Source organism: Monodelphis domestica, chromosome 1, assembly GCF_027887165.1.
Source record: "Monodelphis domestica isolate mMonDom1 chromosome 1, mMonDom1.pri, whole genome shotgun sequence".
Classification (NCBI taxonomy): domain Eukaryota; kingdom Metazoa; phylum Chordata; class Mammalia; order Didelphimorphia; family Didelphidae; genus Monodelphis; species Monodelphis domestica.
Window position 1 is genome coordinate 696,249,938 of NC_077227.1, and position 18,824 is coordinate 696,268,761.

An 18,824-nucleotide genomic window follows, 5' to 3' on the forward strand; every position below is an offset into this window, starting at 1 on the left:
GTCAACTGCAAGAGGATAATGTAGCCCTTCATGCTAACACCAGCCCTTCTATTTGTACTTTTTATCTCATCTACTCCATTTTTCTTTTGGAGATTGGCTCTTTTATAGTTGTCCTCTTGCCCAATTTTCAATCTCTTCTATTCCTTGGTTCCTTCCCTTGCTGCCTTTGAATGTGCCCAGATCTTCTCTATTCCTAACTTTCACTTGACTCTACTTTCATTTGAAGATATAGATCTATGTCTCCAATCTTTTAAAGCTAAATTTCCATAGAAAAAGTTATCTACATGTGATTTGCTTTTTGTTTTTTCTTAGAAACAATTTTATTGTATTCTCAAACACTTAAAAAAGAGCCTTACTACATATAACTGAACACAAAGAACATTCTATATTAAATTATGAATTGCTCTCTGATTAGAATTGAGTTTTTCAGAATTAATTTCTCAGTTTTTAATTGGAGGACAAGTTTTTAAATGGGGGAGTAGTTTCCCTCTACAAATAGCTATTGAAAACAATTTTAAATGCACATTAGAGAGCAAAAGGAAGTTTGAACAAATGTTTTGAAAATACTCTGTAGAATTATACTTTTTAAAAAGAGTAAAAACTATGAAATGGAGATTTATAGTTTCAGATGGAGTTATCTTTTTGTGGTCTACAATTGTATGTGGAAATGTTCATTTTTAGTGTTTAAATTGAGAATTAAAAAATAATTATTATTTGATAACAAGGGAGAGAATTTTTTCCCCTATGGCCTAATAGATATGAAAGGGTTGAGAAGAAGAGAGGGAGACAGAAGGGATGAGGAAGAAGATGAAAGGAGGCAATCTACTGGAGAAGATATGTTGAAGCTGGGATCAAGGATGCATGTAGAGTTTCTAACTTCACTACATATTTTAGATTTTTTCCTTTTTTTTTTCACTAGCATAGCTTCCAGCGTATAAGTTCCATTAGGTGAACATACATGTGGGTGAAAGTCAGGAAGACCCACTTCAAAGTTCTTCTTAGTATACATATTAGTTATGTGACCAGGCAAGTCATTTAACTTGTGTACCTCTCTAAGTCTCTTAAGTAGCAGTCACAGATTTGCATTGGTGGAATGAAAAGATTCCTTAGCATTTTTACCAATACAATCATATACTTGGACAAAAAAGGGTTTGGGATATTATTTTTAAGAAGTTATAGTTCAGAAACTGTTGTCAGTTCAGAGGTCAAAATTAGCCATTTTCTTCTAACAGGAAGAAAACAACCACTGGAAAATGGGAAGGCAAGTATAGTTTTTATTCTTTTAAATAAGTGATATTTTGCATAACACAGTTTTCATTTTTTAAGTACTTTGTTTCTGAGAACAAGTAGCTTAAAATGCTAACATTGGCAAAAGTAGTTTCTCTCTTTTAGTAATGGTAAAGCAATATTCACCTTTGTGTTTTCTTTGTAGCACATCCTCATTGCCTCCTCTAGATTGGCCTTTACCAACTCATTTTGGACAATGTGAACTGAAAATAGAAGTACAGCCTAAAACCCATCACCGAGCCCACTATGAAACTGAAGGGAGTCGTGGTGCAGTAAAAGCATCTACTGGAGGACATCCTGTTGTGAAGGTATCAGGTTTTTGAGATTTTATTTGTCTGGTGGACAAACCAGTTGAGACTCTTAATCTGTTCTGCAGTAAAGAATGATTATGGATATCTAGACAGTTGCTTGTGAGCACAAAGAGAAAAACTATTCCAAGATAGGAGGTAAAATGGATGAAGCATTGCCAACATGGCACTGTTGAAGGATACCAAGAGATTTTCCTTTGGCTGGGTAGTCTTCCTTAAAGCCTCCAGAAAGCCTTCCACTGTGGAGGGAGTTCCTGTAAATCAGGGTCCTTGGGCTTAGGTCTATGGCTAAATAGACAGGGTTCTTTTGGGAGAATTTACCATTCTATTCTAGGTATCTTTAGAGATCTCATGATTTAAATGTTCCAGAATTATGCTTATTGCCTTCTACTTCATTTTGTAGTTTAAGAAAAGGAAAATATGCTATACTTGAAAGTATTAGTGCCAGGGTTTGAATATTTATCTTCTCCTTGTGGTTATACTTTGAGCTCCCAAATTGGTAGATCATTCCTCATTCTTCCCACAGCTTGGACAGCCCCTTATTTGTCAGCAGAATAGATGACATGGAGCCAGTTTCAAGTATTAGATTTCTCCTTTGCTATGAAATCATTCCCAACATACAGCATCACAACTAGAAATAATATGGTCTCTCTGAGACTTAGAAAAAAGAATGCCTACAGGATTTAACTTCACTGTTCACTTCTTGCTATTTCAGAAATATAAGACCTGCTTCTTTATGGAGTTTCTGATAACTAAACCAATCGTGGTTCAGATTTGAAAGAAATTTAAATAGGTACTGACATAAATGATGGCATACAAACAGTCTGAGCAAATTTAAGCTTAAGTGTCTGAGACTAATCACTCTCCCAAGACTCTTCCAAGGCTTATGGAAGAGGCATTTTTAGATATTTTATAAAACCTGCCTTATTTACATTCACCCAGTATTTTTGTTATATTGGACTGAACTAAAATATTTATGTTTACCAGCTGGAAAAAAAAAAAGTTAGGTTATGCTTTTTTAGTTCTTGGAGTTGTGTGCAAATGCTTTTATTTTTAATAAAACTGTCAAATGATAGTGTATGGCCAAAAAACCAAATACAATGGTGATTTTTTTTTTTGCAATAGTGATTCTCAATTTGTATTGATAAAAAGTTTAGATTAAATTAATTTTCATATTTCCTTGATGCAGTCTGAGTTTTTATGATGTTGTGAGATGTGGATATTGCATTTTTCATTTTGAGCAGTTTAGTTTCCACCTTTCAACCTTTAGTAAACATTAATTGTTAGAACAAGCTCATTAACAGTGAAACTCTAGATATAACTACCAGTTATTGAAGCAGTAATGATAATAAAATTTAGCTTGGTTACCAGATAGAATATAAACAAGAGTGGGGCATATGTGTGTTTAGTTTAAATGGTCAGGAATAAGAGAAGAAAATGTTACATTAAAGAGTTTATTGAAGTATAGTGTAAAACAATGTAGCATCATTTTTTCTTTTTTCAAGTTACAATATTAAATACCAAATAAAATGAACATTTACATGACTGAATAGAGCAGATAATGAGAATTATAATGAAAGTATGAATACTATATTCAGCTTTTATTTTAAAGTATGCTATTCCTCTCCTTCCACCCCCTCCCCCAGTCATTTCTGTTCTTTTTTTTCTTTTTTTATTAAAACCCTTACCTTCCGTCTTGGAGTCAATACTGTGTATTGGCTTCAAGGGAGAAGAATGATCAGGGCTAGGCAATGGGGTTCAAGTGACTTGCCCAGGGTCACACAGCTGGGAAGCATCTGAGGTCAGATTTGGACTTAGGACCTCCCATCGCTAGATCTGGCTCTCAATCCACTGAGCTACCCAGCTGCCCCTTATACACAATTTTATAAATCCCTTTGCTCATAGTTCTAAATTGTACTTTAGATTGGTTGACCATTTCACAACTATCATCAGTGCATCGATGTACTTATTTTTCCATATCCCCTTGTAACATTTGTCGTTTTTCTTTTCTGGTATGTTAACCAGACGGATAGGGGTGAGGTGATAATTGTTACAGTTTATGCCACACTACTTTAATTGTAACAGTTTAACCCATACTTAATCAAGTACCTTCATTGTTTAAATGGGGAATGGTCTTAACCAAATCTTCTGAAGTAGGGTCTGAGAATTTTGAAGATTCACATAATGAAGAGTTCTTTTAATTTGCATTTCTCTAATATTGGTGATTTAAAGCTTTTTTAAAAATATGAATGAGTATTGATAGCTTTGATTTCTTCTGAAAAATTTTGCCTTTTCATATTTTTTTGACCATTTACCAATTGGGGAATTATTTATTTTTATAAATTTGGCACAATTTTGTGTATATATTGTGAAATTTAAATTAATAACCCCAAGCATTATTTCCCATAACGTTTATTAATAATCACTTGAAGTAGAAAAGGTAAATATATTTCTAACCTAAGTTAGACTGCATGTGTGGATTCTCCTGTGTGGCTTTCTAGCTGTGTTCTGGGAAGGGGCGGGGAGGGGGGGGGGTTTGAGGAGGAGGCCATGATGCCACACACCAAAACTTTTATTCTCCACATCCCACCCCCATCCCTACCACCCCTTGCATGTGTGTTCACATCCATTCATGCAGTGTTAGTACGCAAATGGGATACTGGGTCAGATGAGCCTTAGGGAGTGAATTCCATCTACACAATTCACTCCCTAAGGCTCATCTGTGATTCCACTGGGAGGCAAGCATGTTGAAATCTCCCAGATTTACATGTCTAGTCTCCCCAATGAATCATTTCAAATAACTAGCTTATATCTCTAAAGATCTCTTACTAAAGGTGCATACAATATTGTACTTTCTAAGGGGAAATTACAGTAATTTGGGGATATGAGGGAAATAAGAGTTAGACAGAGAGCAAAACCAATGGCTAATAGGCGCATTGACAAAAAACCAATTGGAGGCAATCCCCTTTGGCATAAGAGTTTACATTTAGAGTAAATGTGTTCAATCCCCCTCAGTTCAATTCACTACATCCCAAAGTTCATTCTGGATCTTTTGATGCAGTGGTTTCTGCAGGTTTCCCCATGGTGCCTTCTCCAAACAGTTCGCTTTCTTGATTTGAGGAAGTTAGTGAGTTTCTTTTCCTGAAATTACTCTCAAAAAATTTTTTTTTATCTTGAATTTTATGAAGATTATACGATATGAAAGTAAGACCTTCATCAGAAAAACTTGCTATAAAGCTTCTCCTTTTCCCCCTTTCCTGTTTTCCCTCTAATTTTTGGCTGCATTGTTTTAATTTGTGCAAAAATATTCAATTTAAAATAATCAAAAGTCTCCATTTTATTTTCTGTGATGCTTTATCTCTTGTTTGGTCATAAATTCTTCCCTTAATCAAAGATCAGGTAAAATATTCCATGCTCTCCTAATTTACTTATGTTACCCTTTATGTCTAAATCATTTACCAATTTTGACCTTTCTTGGTATGTGCTGAGATGTTTGTCTTTGCCTAGTTTTGCCAAACTGCTTTTTGGTTTTCCCAGCCCTTTTTATTCCGTAGTGAGTTCTTGCTGCAAAGCTTGATTCTTTGGGGGTAATCATTATTCTTTATCAAACATTAGGCTAATGTGCTTATTTGTTTCCAAATATTGTGGATATGATTTGTTCCATTGATCAACCACTCTATTTCTAACCCAGTTCCGGATTGTTTTCATGATTACCACTTTGTAGTGTAGTTTGAGATCTGGCCCTGCAAGGCTGCCTTCTTTTACATTCCCCCTAATCCCCCCCCCCCCCCCCCTTAATTCTCTTGGTATTCTTGACCTTTTGTTCCTCTAGGTGAATTTTTTTTGTTGTCTTTTTCTAGCTTTATAAAAAAGTTCTTTGGTAGTTAGATTGGTATGGCACTGAATAAGTAAATTAATTTAGGTAGAATTGTCATTTATATTGTTTCCACCTACACATGAGCAGCTAGTATTTTTCCAATTGTTTTGATCTTTATTTGGGTGAAGTGTTTTATAATTATGTTTACATAGTTCTTTGGTATGTCTTGGCAGGTAGACTCCCAAGTATTTTATATTGTTTGCAGTTGTTAATGTAATTTCTCTTAACATCTCTTCCTGCTGGGTTTTGTTCATTTATAGAAATGCTGCTGATTTATATGGATTTATTATATGTCCTGCAAAAAGTTATTTGTTCTAATTAATTTTAGTTGATTTTCTTGGGTATTCTAAGTATACTATCATGTTCATCTGTAAAGGAGTGATGGTTTTGTTTTCTTCTTACCTATTCTTATCCTTTAATCTCTTTTTCTTATTGCTATAGCTAGCTTTTCTAGTACAATATTGAATAAAATGATGATTATGAACATATTTACTTCATCCCTTATCTGATTAGGAAGACTTCTAAGTCCCCATTCCAGATAATTCTTGCTCTTGGTTTTAGATAGATAATATTTATCATTTGGGCTACTGAATGGTACAGGGGATAGATTACCAGGTTTGGAGTCAGGAAGACTGCTATTTGGCACATATATCTAGTATTGATATTTCTTCACTGTCTATGATACCTTTTAGCAAGATCTAGGTTTGCTTGCTTTTCTCTTTTAATTAGGTGTAGTTTTGCTTTCCTTTATCCGAGATCATGATTGTTACCACTTCTTTCTGAAGCTTAATTGATTCTGTCAGCCCCTTATTTTAACTCTTTATGTCCCTTTTTAAAAGTATGTTTTTTCTAAATATTTTATTGTTGGATCCATTCTGTTATCAGCTTCCATTTTATTGGTGATTTCATTTCATTCAGTTACGATTACTAAGTGTATATTTCTCTATTCTATTTTCTTCTGTTTATTCTCTTTTTTTACTTTTTTTATAACCTCGAAAATCTTTTGCTTCAAACCACTGCTTCTCTTTCCCTCTTATCACTTCCCCTTCTCTTTTATCCTTTTCCCTTACTACTTCCCAATTGAGGTAGTTCAGATGAAAATGAGGTTCAAATTTTGCATGCTGCCCCCATCCATTTTTGCTTCTTTTATGTAAGATTATTCTCCTCATTCTTCTTCTTTTTCTTTTTCCCAGGACATCTCTCCTTCATCAGCCTTCCATTTTTCTTTTGAGAGCATCCCAACATAATAGATTGACTCCTAAACTCTCTTAAATAGGCTCCTTCTTTTTGGCCTAATAATGATGAAATTCTTGGGAGCTACTTGTATTATCCTCCTATTTGGGAATATAAACAGTTTAACCATACTAAGTTCTTCATCAGTCATGATTTTATGCCTCTTTCCAGGCTCAAAGGTCTTCAGGTATGAATGTTGAATATAATGCCATAAAATGAGCATTTCCATGGCTGTTTCATTGCCATGCCAATCATTAGAATATAAACTTTTTGAGGGCAGGAATTGTCAATTGCCTCTTTTTTTATCCCTAGCTCTTAGCATAGGGCCTGGCACAGAGTAGGCTCCTATCAATGTTTATTAGATGACTGCATTCTTAAAAAATATTTCAAGACCCTCTTTTGCAAGGGGGGGTCTTTTCATTACCACCTTTATTATCAGTTTTTCTGAGGGAGGACAGACACAAGACTCTCACAACAGATAGGCCTAATGAAGCAAAATAATTTTCCTGCTTTGACCATGCCCAAAGAAGTATACCTTGTTTTTTAGCTTGAGTCCATCTTTCTCTGTAAATTCACCATCAGTTTCCTGTAAGCCAGACTGAGCATTACATTGATCAAAGTTCTAAAGACTTTCTATGTTATTTCTCTTTACAATATCATTGTATCATATACATAAATTATTCTCTAAACTTCACTTTGTTAACAGTTTAAACAAGTCTTCCCAAGTTTGTCAGGGAACTTATTACTTAAATAATTTCTTAAGGTACACTAATATTCCATTATATTCATATATCACAATTTGTTCAGCAAGTCAACTATTTCTTTTTTTCCTTTATTCCTGTCTCATCTCCTTTGGGGGTAATAGTCTAGCAGTATCCTAACTTTTTAAAATGCCATTTTTTTCACTTTATCATCTTGTTTAATGTTCAGAAGATGTCTTATTGGTCTTATTGGAAATAAGATTGTATTAATATGGTTTCATGGAGTAGTCTTAGCTTTTTGTAATTAAGTACATTTTAAATATCTTTTTTTTTCCTTGGACATCTTATCAAGAGATTTTTCTACTATCTTTAATTTTATCATGCTATATTCTTTGTTTCATTTCATACTAAGGAGGAATAAAGCTAAATAATCTCCCAACAGCTTGCTAAGAAGGGACAGATTTAGTTCAAAACCAGGGCTCTTTGGAAGAATTGGAAGGATAATAAAATCATTTGGTAAATGAACAAAAATTAATTGGAATTCTAACCAAGAGGAAGAAAAAATCCAATAGTTAATGTGGAATGAGAGAAAGTGAATACTTGTATTTAGTAGGCTTGAAAATAAAGGATACACTAGAGTGTATCTGTGTCTCAGACACTTCCTAGCTGTGTGACCCTGGGCAAGTCACTTAACCCCCACAGCCTAGCCCTTACCACTCTTGTGCCTTGGAACCAATACACATTATTGACTCCAAAAATGGAAGGTAAGGGTTTAAAAAAGAAAACAAAAGAAAATATAGGATACAGGGATTCCAAAAGTCAGCACTAAGACTTTATACTGTCTCTACATTAGACTTGGCCCTAAGACTTTTGGTACACTTTTTACTTAAAATGCTTTCTCTGACTTAATTAAATGCTTCCCTAATATTTTTTTTCTTATCTTCACCTCTCTCTTCATAGTTTCCCATTAATCTTTATTTTGCTCTAGGACTAGGTTGTGTTTTAATTGAGATAGTACCAATTAAGAAGAAGCAAAAAGCTTTTATAACAAACTATTAGCTGCTAATCTCAAAAAAATAGAATATAGGAATAATTTAATAAATTATAATTATTGCCTATCAAAGTCTAATAGGCTGCCTTTGCCTCTCCCAGAAATATTGTATTCTAGGATGTTGCAGTTTTATCTTTGCATATATCCTATATATATATACCATGCCCTTGCCATGTCATCCTACAATTGCTTTAATCTTGCAGCTGTTGTTAAATCATTCAAGGGTTTGTATTAATAGCTTATAGCTCAATTTCTCCTGTTCTTTCCCCATTTGAATTTTTTTTTTAGGCTTTTAGTTATAGGAATTCAACCTGTCCAAAGAAATCATTTGTACTAGTATATAGCATATACATGGAATAATAGGCATTATCTTCTTTGTAGAAGGTAGAAGAAAAACCAGATCTCATTGTCTTTGGATGTTTTGAGTCTTGAACTATTATGATTCTATAAGGCTTTAATTTCAAGTTTATATGACATAAAATGACTTAACATTTTTGTATCACTAATATTTGTGTATATACAATGCAAACACAATACGAGTCAGCATTATGAGCTAGAAACCAAAAAAAACCCTAATATTATTTTGATCACTTTAAAGAGAACTGGCTTTGGGTGTAGCCTGTGTAAACTTCAAATTCAGATTCAAGGGGGCAACCAAGTAGCTCAATGGATTGAGAATCAGGTCTAGAGATGGGAGGTCCTGGGTTCAAATATGACCTCAGATACTTCCTAGCTGTGTGACCCTGGGCAAGTCACTTGACCCTTTTGCCTAGCTCTTACCACTCTTCTGCTTTGGAACCAATACACAATATTGATTTTAAGGTAGAAGGTAAAGGTTATTTTAAAAAAAATTCAAATTCAAAAATTGGCCTTTTAAGATAAAATTAGATTATTTTGTTAAGAGTTTAGCTTGGCAGTACATATTATATAAATATTAGATATCATCATCATTATCCCATTCCTCCTTTCAAGGTGAATCTCAACCCCCAAAGCAAAAATGCATTTCCCTCTCAGCAGTCAGAGGGTCATTCTCAACTACCAGTGGCTTGAAATTAATTTTTAATTTTAGTTTTTTAGTTTGGGGTGTTTGAATTGTTCAGGGACTATAGCACCTCTGCTATGAGGCCTTGCCCAGCTCTTTTCAGTTCTGCTCACCCACCTTTGATGTGTGCTCTATTCTCACTTATGGCTCCAAGAAACTTATAAGCATGCACTATGGATTTTACTGAAGTAAAAATAAAAAGCCTAACAGTTTTGTGGATTATGATAGACTTTTTTTTCTTATATTCAGTTGTATTTCTGATCAGTGATTTCTTAATATTGTTGTACTACAATATAAACTTGGTTGATTTAGGTTGTACATTCACCAAAATTTTTCCTTTTTCATTTAGATCATGTATGTTTCACGCTACATCAACTGCACATTTTTGATATTTGATACTCGCTGATTACTGAAAAAAATGTATTTAGTGATTATTTTAGATAGTGTTCTAGCTTTCATCTGTGTGTAAATTATTTCCTATAGTGAGAGTTCTGATATATACCCATTGTTCTTATTGAAAACCAGAATTGGATGTGTGTTTCTGTGAAGTAATGACATTTCTACTTTTTTCTTTATTTTGAAACATTTGCCAAACTAAATAATATAACACAATATAACATTTGAAATATTATTGGACTGCTGATAACTAGAAGCCGACCAATCCCCAATATTCTTAAACAGCAGCAAATGTTGTTTGTATAAAGCATGGTAGCATTTTTTAGACTAATATCCATTATGCTCTGTTGGCATTAGTACTACATTGTATCCTGCTGTATAATAAACTTTTTAAAACATTTGTCAAATGTTGATAAAAGGTTAGCCCTTAACCACTTTTATATGCTTTAAAGTTTTGAAATTCGTGTACCTTCCATAACATAAATAACCACTAGACTGTATCAGAAACAAAAAAAAAAGTATTTACTGAAGTAAAATTGTCTCAGCAGATGGTTGAGGATAATGAACAAGTCTCAACTCTATCTGTGAGTTAGGGGAATGTTTACTCCAAACATGTGAAATCTTCCCATAGAGAAATGGGACAGATGAGAACAATTTGCATAAGGTAGCTGAAGCAGGTATTGGGGAGTGCTTAGAGTTTGGTCAGATTGGCCAGTCATCCTCATTTTTGTCTTGCCATTAGTAGACTTAGATATCCAATTCTGGAAGACAGAGTAAGGCATCTTGATTTTGTATAACTCTGCCCCCACCTAAATCCAATTCATGCACAAATCAAGACAATAGCCGGGATGTCATTGGTGGTCTTTGAAAATAAAAGTTTTCTTTTAAGAATTCTTAAACTATTATGTCTAGGCTCTTCTTCTGGTTGTGACTTTCAGGTGATCTAGATTCTCTTTTTTTATATCTTACTATGTTTTTTTTTTATTAAATATTTCCCAATTATGTTTTTTAAAGAATTTATTTTTTTCTTAATTACATGTAAAAATAATTTTTAACATTTTAAATATAATTTTTGAGATCTAAATTCCCTTCTCTCTTTCCCATTCTCTTTTGAAAAGGCAAGCCTTGAGTATATCTTCATAGGTTATTAACTCCTAGATATTTTATGTATTTTGAAGATATCTATCCCTCCTTTATCCCTCTTTTTGGTGGGGGATGAGTAGGTTACTATGTAGAAATGCTCAGGATTTTTGTGGTCTTATTTTGTATCTTACAGCATTGTAATAGCTATGAATTAAGTAGTTTATTTTCTGACTCCTAATTTTTAAGTATAAACATCATATTTGCTTTAAATAAAGTTAAGTTACCTGATAAGAATATCTCTTTGTTGAGGTTTGTCTATAATTTTGTTCTTTTGTATTATTGCTATAAATTGCTATATTTCATTTAAAGAACTTTAACAAATTTAATGGGAAGATGAGCCTTTCTTAATTTATCTCTGTATGTAGTGGGATTGCTTTGCTTCTGTAGTGTAAACAATGTAGCCCTTGTTTTTGCTCATTTTCCATTCCTAGGCTTTTAGGGTTTTAAAATGAGTCCTAAATTTTGCCAAAGGGTTTTTCAGAATCTCCTGGCACAATAATTTGGTTTTTAATTTTTATATAATTATGCTAATCCAACAGAAAGATGTGAACAAGTAAGAAAATACAAAACTCACTGGATAACAAAATGAAAATTTGATTAAAAAATTTTATTTTAAATCAATACCTTTCTTCTTAGAATCAACATATTGTGTATTGTTTCCAAGTCAGAAGAGTAGTGGGGGTTAAATGACTTGCCCATGGTCACAAGCTAGGAAGTGCCTGCCTACCTTGCCCCCAGACATTAAAATTTAAAAATTAACAAGATTTGATTGATTTATGGAGACTTCGTAATGGAAATATTGCAGAGTATATACACTTTGAAGCATTCCATTTTACTTTTAAAAATTGATCATATTCTAAGCCATAAAGGAATCACAAATAAATGCAAAAGGATGTAAACATAATCTTTGTAGATTCTAACATAATAAAATTAGTAATAAAGAAAGGATATGAACAAATCACTGATTGTGTGTGATGGAGACTTTGTAATAACATCCTTTTCTATTTAATTTTAATTTTCTCAATTGCATGTAAACAAAATTTTTTAACATTGATTTGTTTAACATTTGAGTTCCAAATACTCTCCTTCCCTCCTTTGTCCCTCCTTAAAAAGGCAAGCAACTTAATATAGATTATACCTGTGCAGTCAGGCAAAACATTTCCATATTAGCTATGCTGCAAAAGAAAAATGCAGACTAAAAAGACAAGAATAATAAAGTAAAAAAATAATTCTTCAGTTGACATTCAGACTCCATCAGACTGTCATCAGACATCAGACTCTAGAGCTAGATAGCATTTTTTCATCATAAGTTCTTCAGAATTGTTTTGGATCATTGTATTACTGATAAGAGCTAAGTCATAGTTGATTATTATGCAGTATTGCTTTTATTGTGTAAAGTTTTCTCCTGGTTCTGCTCATTTCTATTTTTTTTTTAAACCCATATTTTCTGTCTTGGAATCAATACTGTGTATTGGTTTCAAGGCCAAAGAGTGGTAAAGGCTAGGCAGTGGGGGTCAAGTGACTTGCCCAGGGTCACATAGCTAGGAAGTGTCTGAGGCCAAATTTGAACCTAGGGCCTCCCATCTCTACGCCTGGCTCTCAATCTACGGAGCCTCCCAGTCTGCCCCACTTCTGCTCATTTCTGAAAACATCCTGGTCATTAAATCGTAATAGTATTCCATCTCAACTATATATCACAACTTGTTCAGCTATTCCCCAATTTATGAACATCCCCCCAGTTTCTATTCCTTTACAAATACAGAAAGATGTGCTAATATTTCTGTATATAAGGACCTTTTCCTTTTTTCTCTAATCTCTTTGGGGTTCAGATCTAGTGGTGATATTGCTGCATAAAGAGAATGCACAGTTTTATAGCCCTCTGGACATACTTTTTGATGACATTTTAAAAAATTACGAAGTATAAGTACAAATCATAGCAACAAGAATTAGAGTAAATATAACAATGAGACAATATGCCAAATATTTTGTGATTTGTAAAGCAATCCTCAGCAGAAATTTATATCTTTGAAAGCTTTTATTGTCAAAATGAGAAGAGGATAAGAGAGCTGAACATGCTGTTTAAAAGAATACAAAATAAATTAGTAACTCCAAAATAAGAAGAAATCTTGAAAATTAAAGAATTAGAGTAAACTGCAACTTGAAGAAAATTTAAGACAGTTTTCTAAAAAGACTCACAAATTTGATAAATCATTAGATAATCTGAATATTAAAAGTTCTTCCTTCCTTTCCTCCCTCCCTCTCTCCCTCCTACCTCCTTTACTTCCTTGTATTTATCTTTGCAATCAGTTATCCTCTCATTTCTTTCCCGAGGCTTGTTACTAAGGGTTCAGTATTTCTGTTCTCCTAGTTAGTTCTGCTGTGTCAGCAATAACTTATTTTCCTATTTTTATTTCTCTTTTACATTATTCACCAACATCCTGTTATCAGGGCCCTCTCCCCATCAGATGTTGATTCATTTTACTTTGTTTAATTGCAATATTGATTCATAGTTGCCTGAAGTTTTTTCCCTGATTTGGAGGCTATATATATTCTCTTCTATTATTAATATCTTCTGAATTAATTTATCTTCTTATGCTAAAAGTTTTCACTCTTCTCAGGTCTTTGATGATTTTATCACCACCACCCATTTTCCCCTATGGGACCACTTTGTGTTTCCTCTTCCTCTTTATTGTTTGTTTTTTTGGAGGGGAGGAGCTACATCTCATAATTTCTAGCTTACTCTCATGCTCGGCAATTCACAATTCACCAGCTTCAGTGGTTGCCTCAAATAACGTTTAGTGGCTCTACCTGAAATGATTCTGAGCTCCTTCACCAATAAACTTAATTGGGTACAAGTGTCCTGCCCCTTATCTCTCTTTCTCCATCCTCTGGCCAAGCTGTGCTGTGGCACAAAACACTGCCACATTGCTATCACATTCTGATAAACTTTCTGCCATTTAGATCTCTACAGCACTGGGAGGAAGGTGTGGGGGTACAGTTGAGTTCTGTTGCTAGTAGATTGGTCAGCTTTGTAGCCCTGTAGTCAGGATCATGTTGGATAGTGAAGTAAGTGAATCTATTTGGGGGTTCTCTGTTGTTAGGTTATCAGGTTTTTATTTCATTTGCTTTACACTCTTACACCTAATTCCTGTTTTAGAGAGGTTATAAGAATTGAAAAAGTCTAGTTTTCTGTCTTGTTATTCATGTGATCCAGAACTACCTGAAAAAAACAGTAAAGTCAGGATTACCAAAATAAAAAATAACTAATAACTAAAAATAAATTCATAGGAGGAATTAACACAAATTATCTAGTTATGTGCTATTAAAATATAATTGAGATGAAATTGAGTATTCTCAAAAATATAAAACAACAAAAATAGCAAAACAAGAAATAGAGATCTTCACTCTGTCTTGGAAAAAGAAATTGGATAACCCATAAATGAATTGCTAAAGGAAAAAAATATTGTGAATGTTCCTTATTGCTCTGTCCTAGCCCCTTTTCTCTTTCTGCTAATTCTTTCTCTCATTTAGTAATGTCACATACTTCCATGAGTTCAATTTCATCTCTTAGCAGATGTTTCCAGATCTATATTGTAAGGATTATATATGAATGGACACTGATGTTACTATGAGGATGGTAAATGATGGTGTAGAGGAGCCTGTTGTGAATGAGGAAGGTGTAGAATAGTAGAGCTTTGATGGGATGTCCTCTTTCTCTCTTACACTCCTGCTGGGCTGTGCTAACAATGAATGTTTTCTCATGAAATTTGGGATCCCCTGTTATAAGAGGATGATGGGGAGATGAAGGAAAGTCTCCCCTATCTGGTGGTGTAAGGGGTAAACCTAGATTCCCTGGCATGAGGAGGTCAAGAGGATAAGCCTCCCCCGAGTCTTTAGTCTCAGCGGGGGAGGGGTCTTGGCTTGCACTCTATTATGGCTGATCTATAGCCTCAACGAGTTACCTTCCTTTAGCTCCTAGAATAAACCACTTGAATAAATCTGACTGCATGTTATATTATTTAATAGACAAACAATATAATGAAAGATGGGGTAGAGTCTACCTAATGGTTGAGAAGAGTAAGTAAAATTAAAGTATATGACCCATGGATCAAAAGACATTAATTAAATACTATGTTTCAGGCACTGTGCTAATACTAGAGCAGTGAATAGAGTGCCACAGGACTGGAGTCAGGAAGGTTCTTTTTGAGTTCAAATCTGGTCTCAGATAATTTTTAGGTCTATGACCCTGGGCAAGTCATGTAACACTTTGCCTCAGTTTCCTTATCTGTAACAAGAGCTGGAGAAGGCAATGGCAAATCACTCCACTTACTTTGACAAGAAAACCCCAAATGGGGCCCTGAAGACTTAACACAACTGAAATGACTGAACAACATTTTTGGATGACTATGAGAATGAAAAGGCGGGTGGTTTACAGGGAATCTTGGCAGGGCACCTTAGTCCCGGTGCAGCCAGAAATGACAAGTGGCTTTCTTATGGAATATATGTGGATTCAGTGGAGTTGGCTATAAATGCAGAGAGAGGAGGTGCTGGTCGAATTGAATTGTGTTCTGGTTTGCTCGAGGGAGGAACTACACCCAGTATGGCTACTTGCCGTCCCCTGCCAGTCACATTTCACCAAGTCTTTGATATTGTTCAGAACCCAGAGGTAGCTTTGGAAACCCTTTTGACTTTGGGATTTGACCATGTATTGACCTGTGGATTTGACAACTCAGCACTAGAAGGATTGCCTATGATAAAACAACTTGTAGAATAGGCAAAAGGCAAGATTGTGATAATACTGGGGGAGAGGGGGGCATAACTGAGGAAAAACTTGCAGAGGATCCTTGAGGATTTGAGCGCCACTGAGTTCCACTGCCCCACTTGCTCAGCCAAGGACTCCAACATGAAGTTCCGAAATACCTCTGTTGCCATAGGAGCCTCCCTTTCCAACTCAGAATATTCCTAGAAGGTAACAGATGTGGCCAAAGTAAGGACCTTGTGTGCCATCGCCAAGAGCTTCCTGTAGGATCAGCAGAAGTCCTGGGACAGAAGTGTCCGAGCCAGGATCAAGATTCAGGGAAGCCTGATGTCTGAGGCTTTTGGACCCAGATAGTACAGCTTTCCCCTTCTCTGGACAGGAGAGGGATTGACCACATGGAAAATGGAGAATCCTTTTGGAGGAGCCATAGTTGGTTGGAGAAGCCACAGTCTCGTCATCTGATTATTCTTGCCAGCTTTCTCCATCATGACTAAACAGAGCTGGACTGAAACTTTGCCAGAGGTTTATTCTGCCCAGAAAATGAGATTAATTGATAGGCTGGAAAAAATTAAGTTTGATATAGAGTCTTTGATTTACCTTTATGAATAAAATTTCTCATGTTAGGAAAAAAAAATTTCTTACCCATATTTATGAGGTTCTTTTCTGATGCCTTCTTGTGATATGGAAATAAACCTGGATTGTCAAAGACTGGGTCTAAAGAGCACAATTCTGGGGACAAAGCCAAAATTGTGGAGCAGAGGAAGCCCTACAGCCAAACTTTCCCTTCCAAACAACTTTAAAAATAAGGCCGCAAATCCCATTTCTGGAGTGTCAGAGTCAATAACAGATTGGAGTAAAACATTTTTTTTAGCCTAAGACAACTTAGGAGGGCATACTGTGACACTGCAGTGGTGCCTAGCCTGGAGAGCATGTGACAGCAACACTAGTAGTGGACCTTGATCCAGGCAACAATAGCCTCAAGGGCTCTCAGGCCAGAGATGATAAAGGGATCAAGTAGTTGGTCAGAGAAATTACAGAAGGACCCCTGTGCTAGCAGTTGGTTTTTGGCAACTCCATTGCTCATATCCGCTTCCAGGTTTCAGTACCAGGACAGAGAGGAGCACTTTGTATTACAAGGGAGGAGAGAACCTAAGGAGCTAGATAGTTTTTAGTCATAATGGAACAAGGGCCCTTCCTGGGTAAGGACCATTGTGCAGACCAGTTGAACAGTGGCCACACCTCTCCTCAAATCATGCTAACTTGGAAGCACCAAAAACTTCTAGACTTCAAGAACTAGTTCTGACAACAATGTGAAAAAACTTGAAGCTTGGGATAGTACCACTTCCCAGGAACAGAGCCTAACTTTAACGTAAAGTTCAAAGTAAAAAAATAGACTAGAAAAAATGAGAAAACAATTTTTTTAATTAAAAAAATTTTTTTAAACCCTTACTTTCCATCTTGAAATCAATATTGTGTATTGGTTGCAAGGCAGAAGAAGGCTAGGCAATGGGGGTTAAGTGACTTGCCTGGGTCACACAGCTGGGAAGTGTCTGAGGCTAGATTTGAATCTAGGACCTCCCATCTCTAGGCCTGGCTTTCAATCCACTGAGCTACTCAGCTGCCCTCAAGAAAACATTTTTAAAAAGAGAACTTAACCATAAAAAAGTAGCTGTGATGATAGGAAAGATTAACATACATAAGCAGAAGAAAATGACATCAAAATAGCTATAAAGCCTTACAGGAAAAAAAAATGAATTGGACATAACAAGAATCCTGAAAGAGCAAAAGAAAAAAAAATCAATTAAGAGAGCTAGAAGAAAAATTGGGAAAAGAAATGAAAATGAGGCAAGGAAATTATGAAAAGACAGTAGCTTGGTAAAAGAGTCATGAAAACACAAAATAAAAACCAGAATTGATCATATGATTAAAGAATTATATAACTTGATTAATGAAAATAACTTTTTAAAAAGCAGAATTGGCCAAAGAAAAGAGGTACAAACACCCCCTGAAGAAAATAATTCCTTAAAAGTTAGAATTAGGAAAAAGAAATAATAAAACTCCAGGCACATCACTTAAACTACTCCTTAGTGCTCTTCTGCCTTGGAACCAAGTAAGGCCTTGCTGTTTTTTGTGTTTTTTTTTAACCTAACAAACAAATCCAGAAAAGCAGAAATATCAAATGTACCCTTTTCAGATCAAAATGCAATTTAAAATTACATTACATAAAGGGCTTTGGAAGCATAGTTTTAAAATTAACTAGAAACTAAAGGTCTAATCCTATAAGAAAGGAATGGGTGAAAAAACAAATCATAGAAATAATAATCTTATTAAAGATAATGACAAGAATGAAACAGTATTCCAAAATCTGAGGGATGAAACCAAAGCAATGTTTAGGGCAAAATTTCTATTTCTAAACTCATACAACAATGAGAGAGAAAAAGAGCGGATAAAGGAATTTGGCATGCAATTAGAAAAGTAGAAAAAGAGCAGATTAAAAATCTTTTTTTTATCCAAAATGCAAATCATTAAAATCAAAGGAGAGATTAATAAAATTGAAAGTAAAAAAATCATTGAACTTACAAATTAAAATGGAAGCAGATTTTATAATAAAATAAAAAAGACAAACCATTGATTAATTTGATTTTTTTTAAAGATGAAAACCAAATTATAGGTGTCATAAAAGATGAAATTAAAGCTGTTATTAAGAGTTCTTTTGTTTAATTACATGTCAGTAAAAAGGAATGTTTAAATAAAAAGTGAAATGGATGAATAGTCACAAAAATGTAAAATTTTCTTATTAACAGAAAAGGAAATAGAATACTTAAATAATCCTGTCTTAGAAAAAAGAAATTGAACCATCAATGAAATCCCTATGAAAAATTCCTCAAGACAAGATAGATTTGCAAGTGAATTCTGACAAATATTTAAGGCACTGTTCATCCCAATACTATATAAATTATTTGGAAAAAACAGATAATGAAGGAATCCTAAAAAAACTTTTATGACAACACATATGGTTTTGATTCC

At 34.5% G+C, this 18,824-nt stretch overlaps 1 protein-coding gene across 5 annotated transcripts in view; it reads left to right on the top strand.

The window, feature by feature from the left end:
- NFATC3 (nuclear factor of activated T cells 3) overlaps positions 1-18,824 on the top strand; it is a 195,647-nt gene that overhangs the window by 75,004 nt on the left and 101,819 nt on the right. For all 5 annotated transcript variants that reach the window (XM_056810018.1, XM_001373944.4, XM_007477224.3 and 2 more), the window contains one exon: positions 1,433-1,595. In XM_056810018.1, the coding sequence (XP_056665996.1) occupies positions 1,433-1,595 (163 nt within the window). The remainder of the gene's footprint in view (positions 1-1,432; positions 1,596-18,824) is intronic.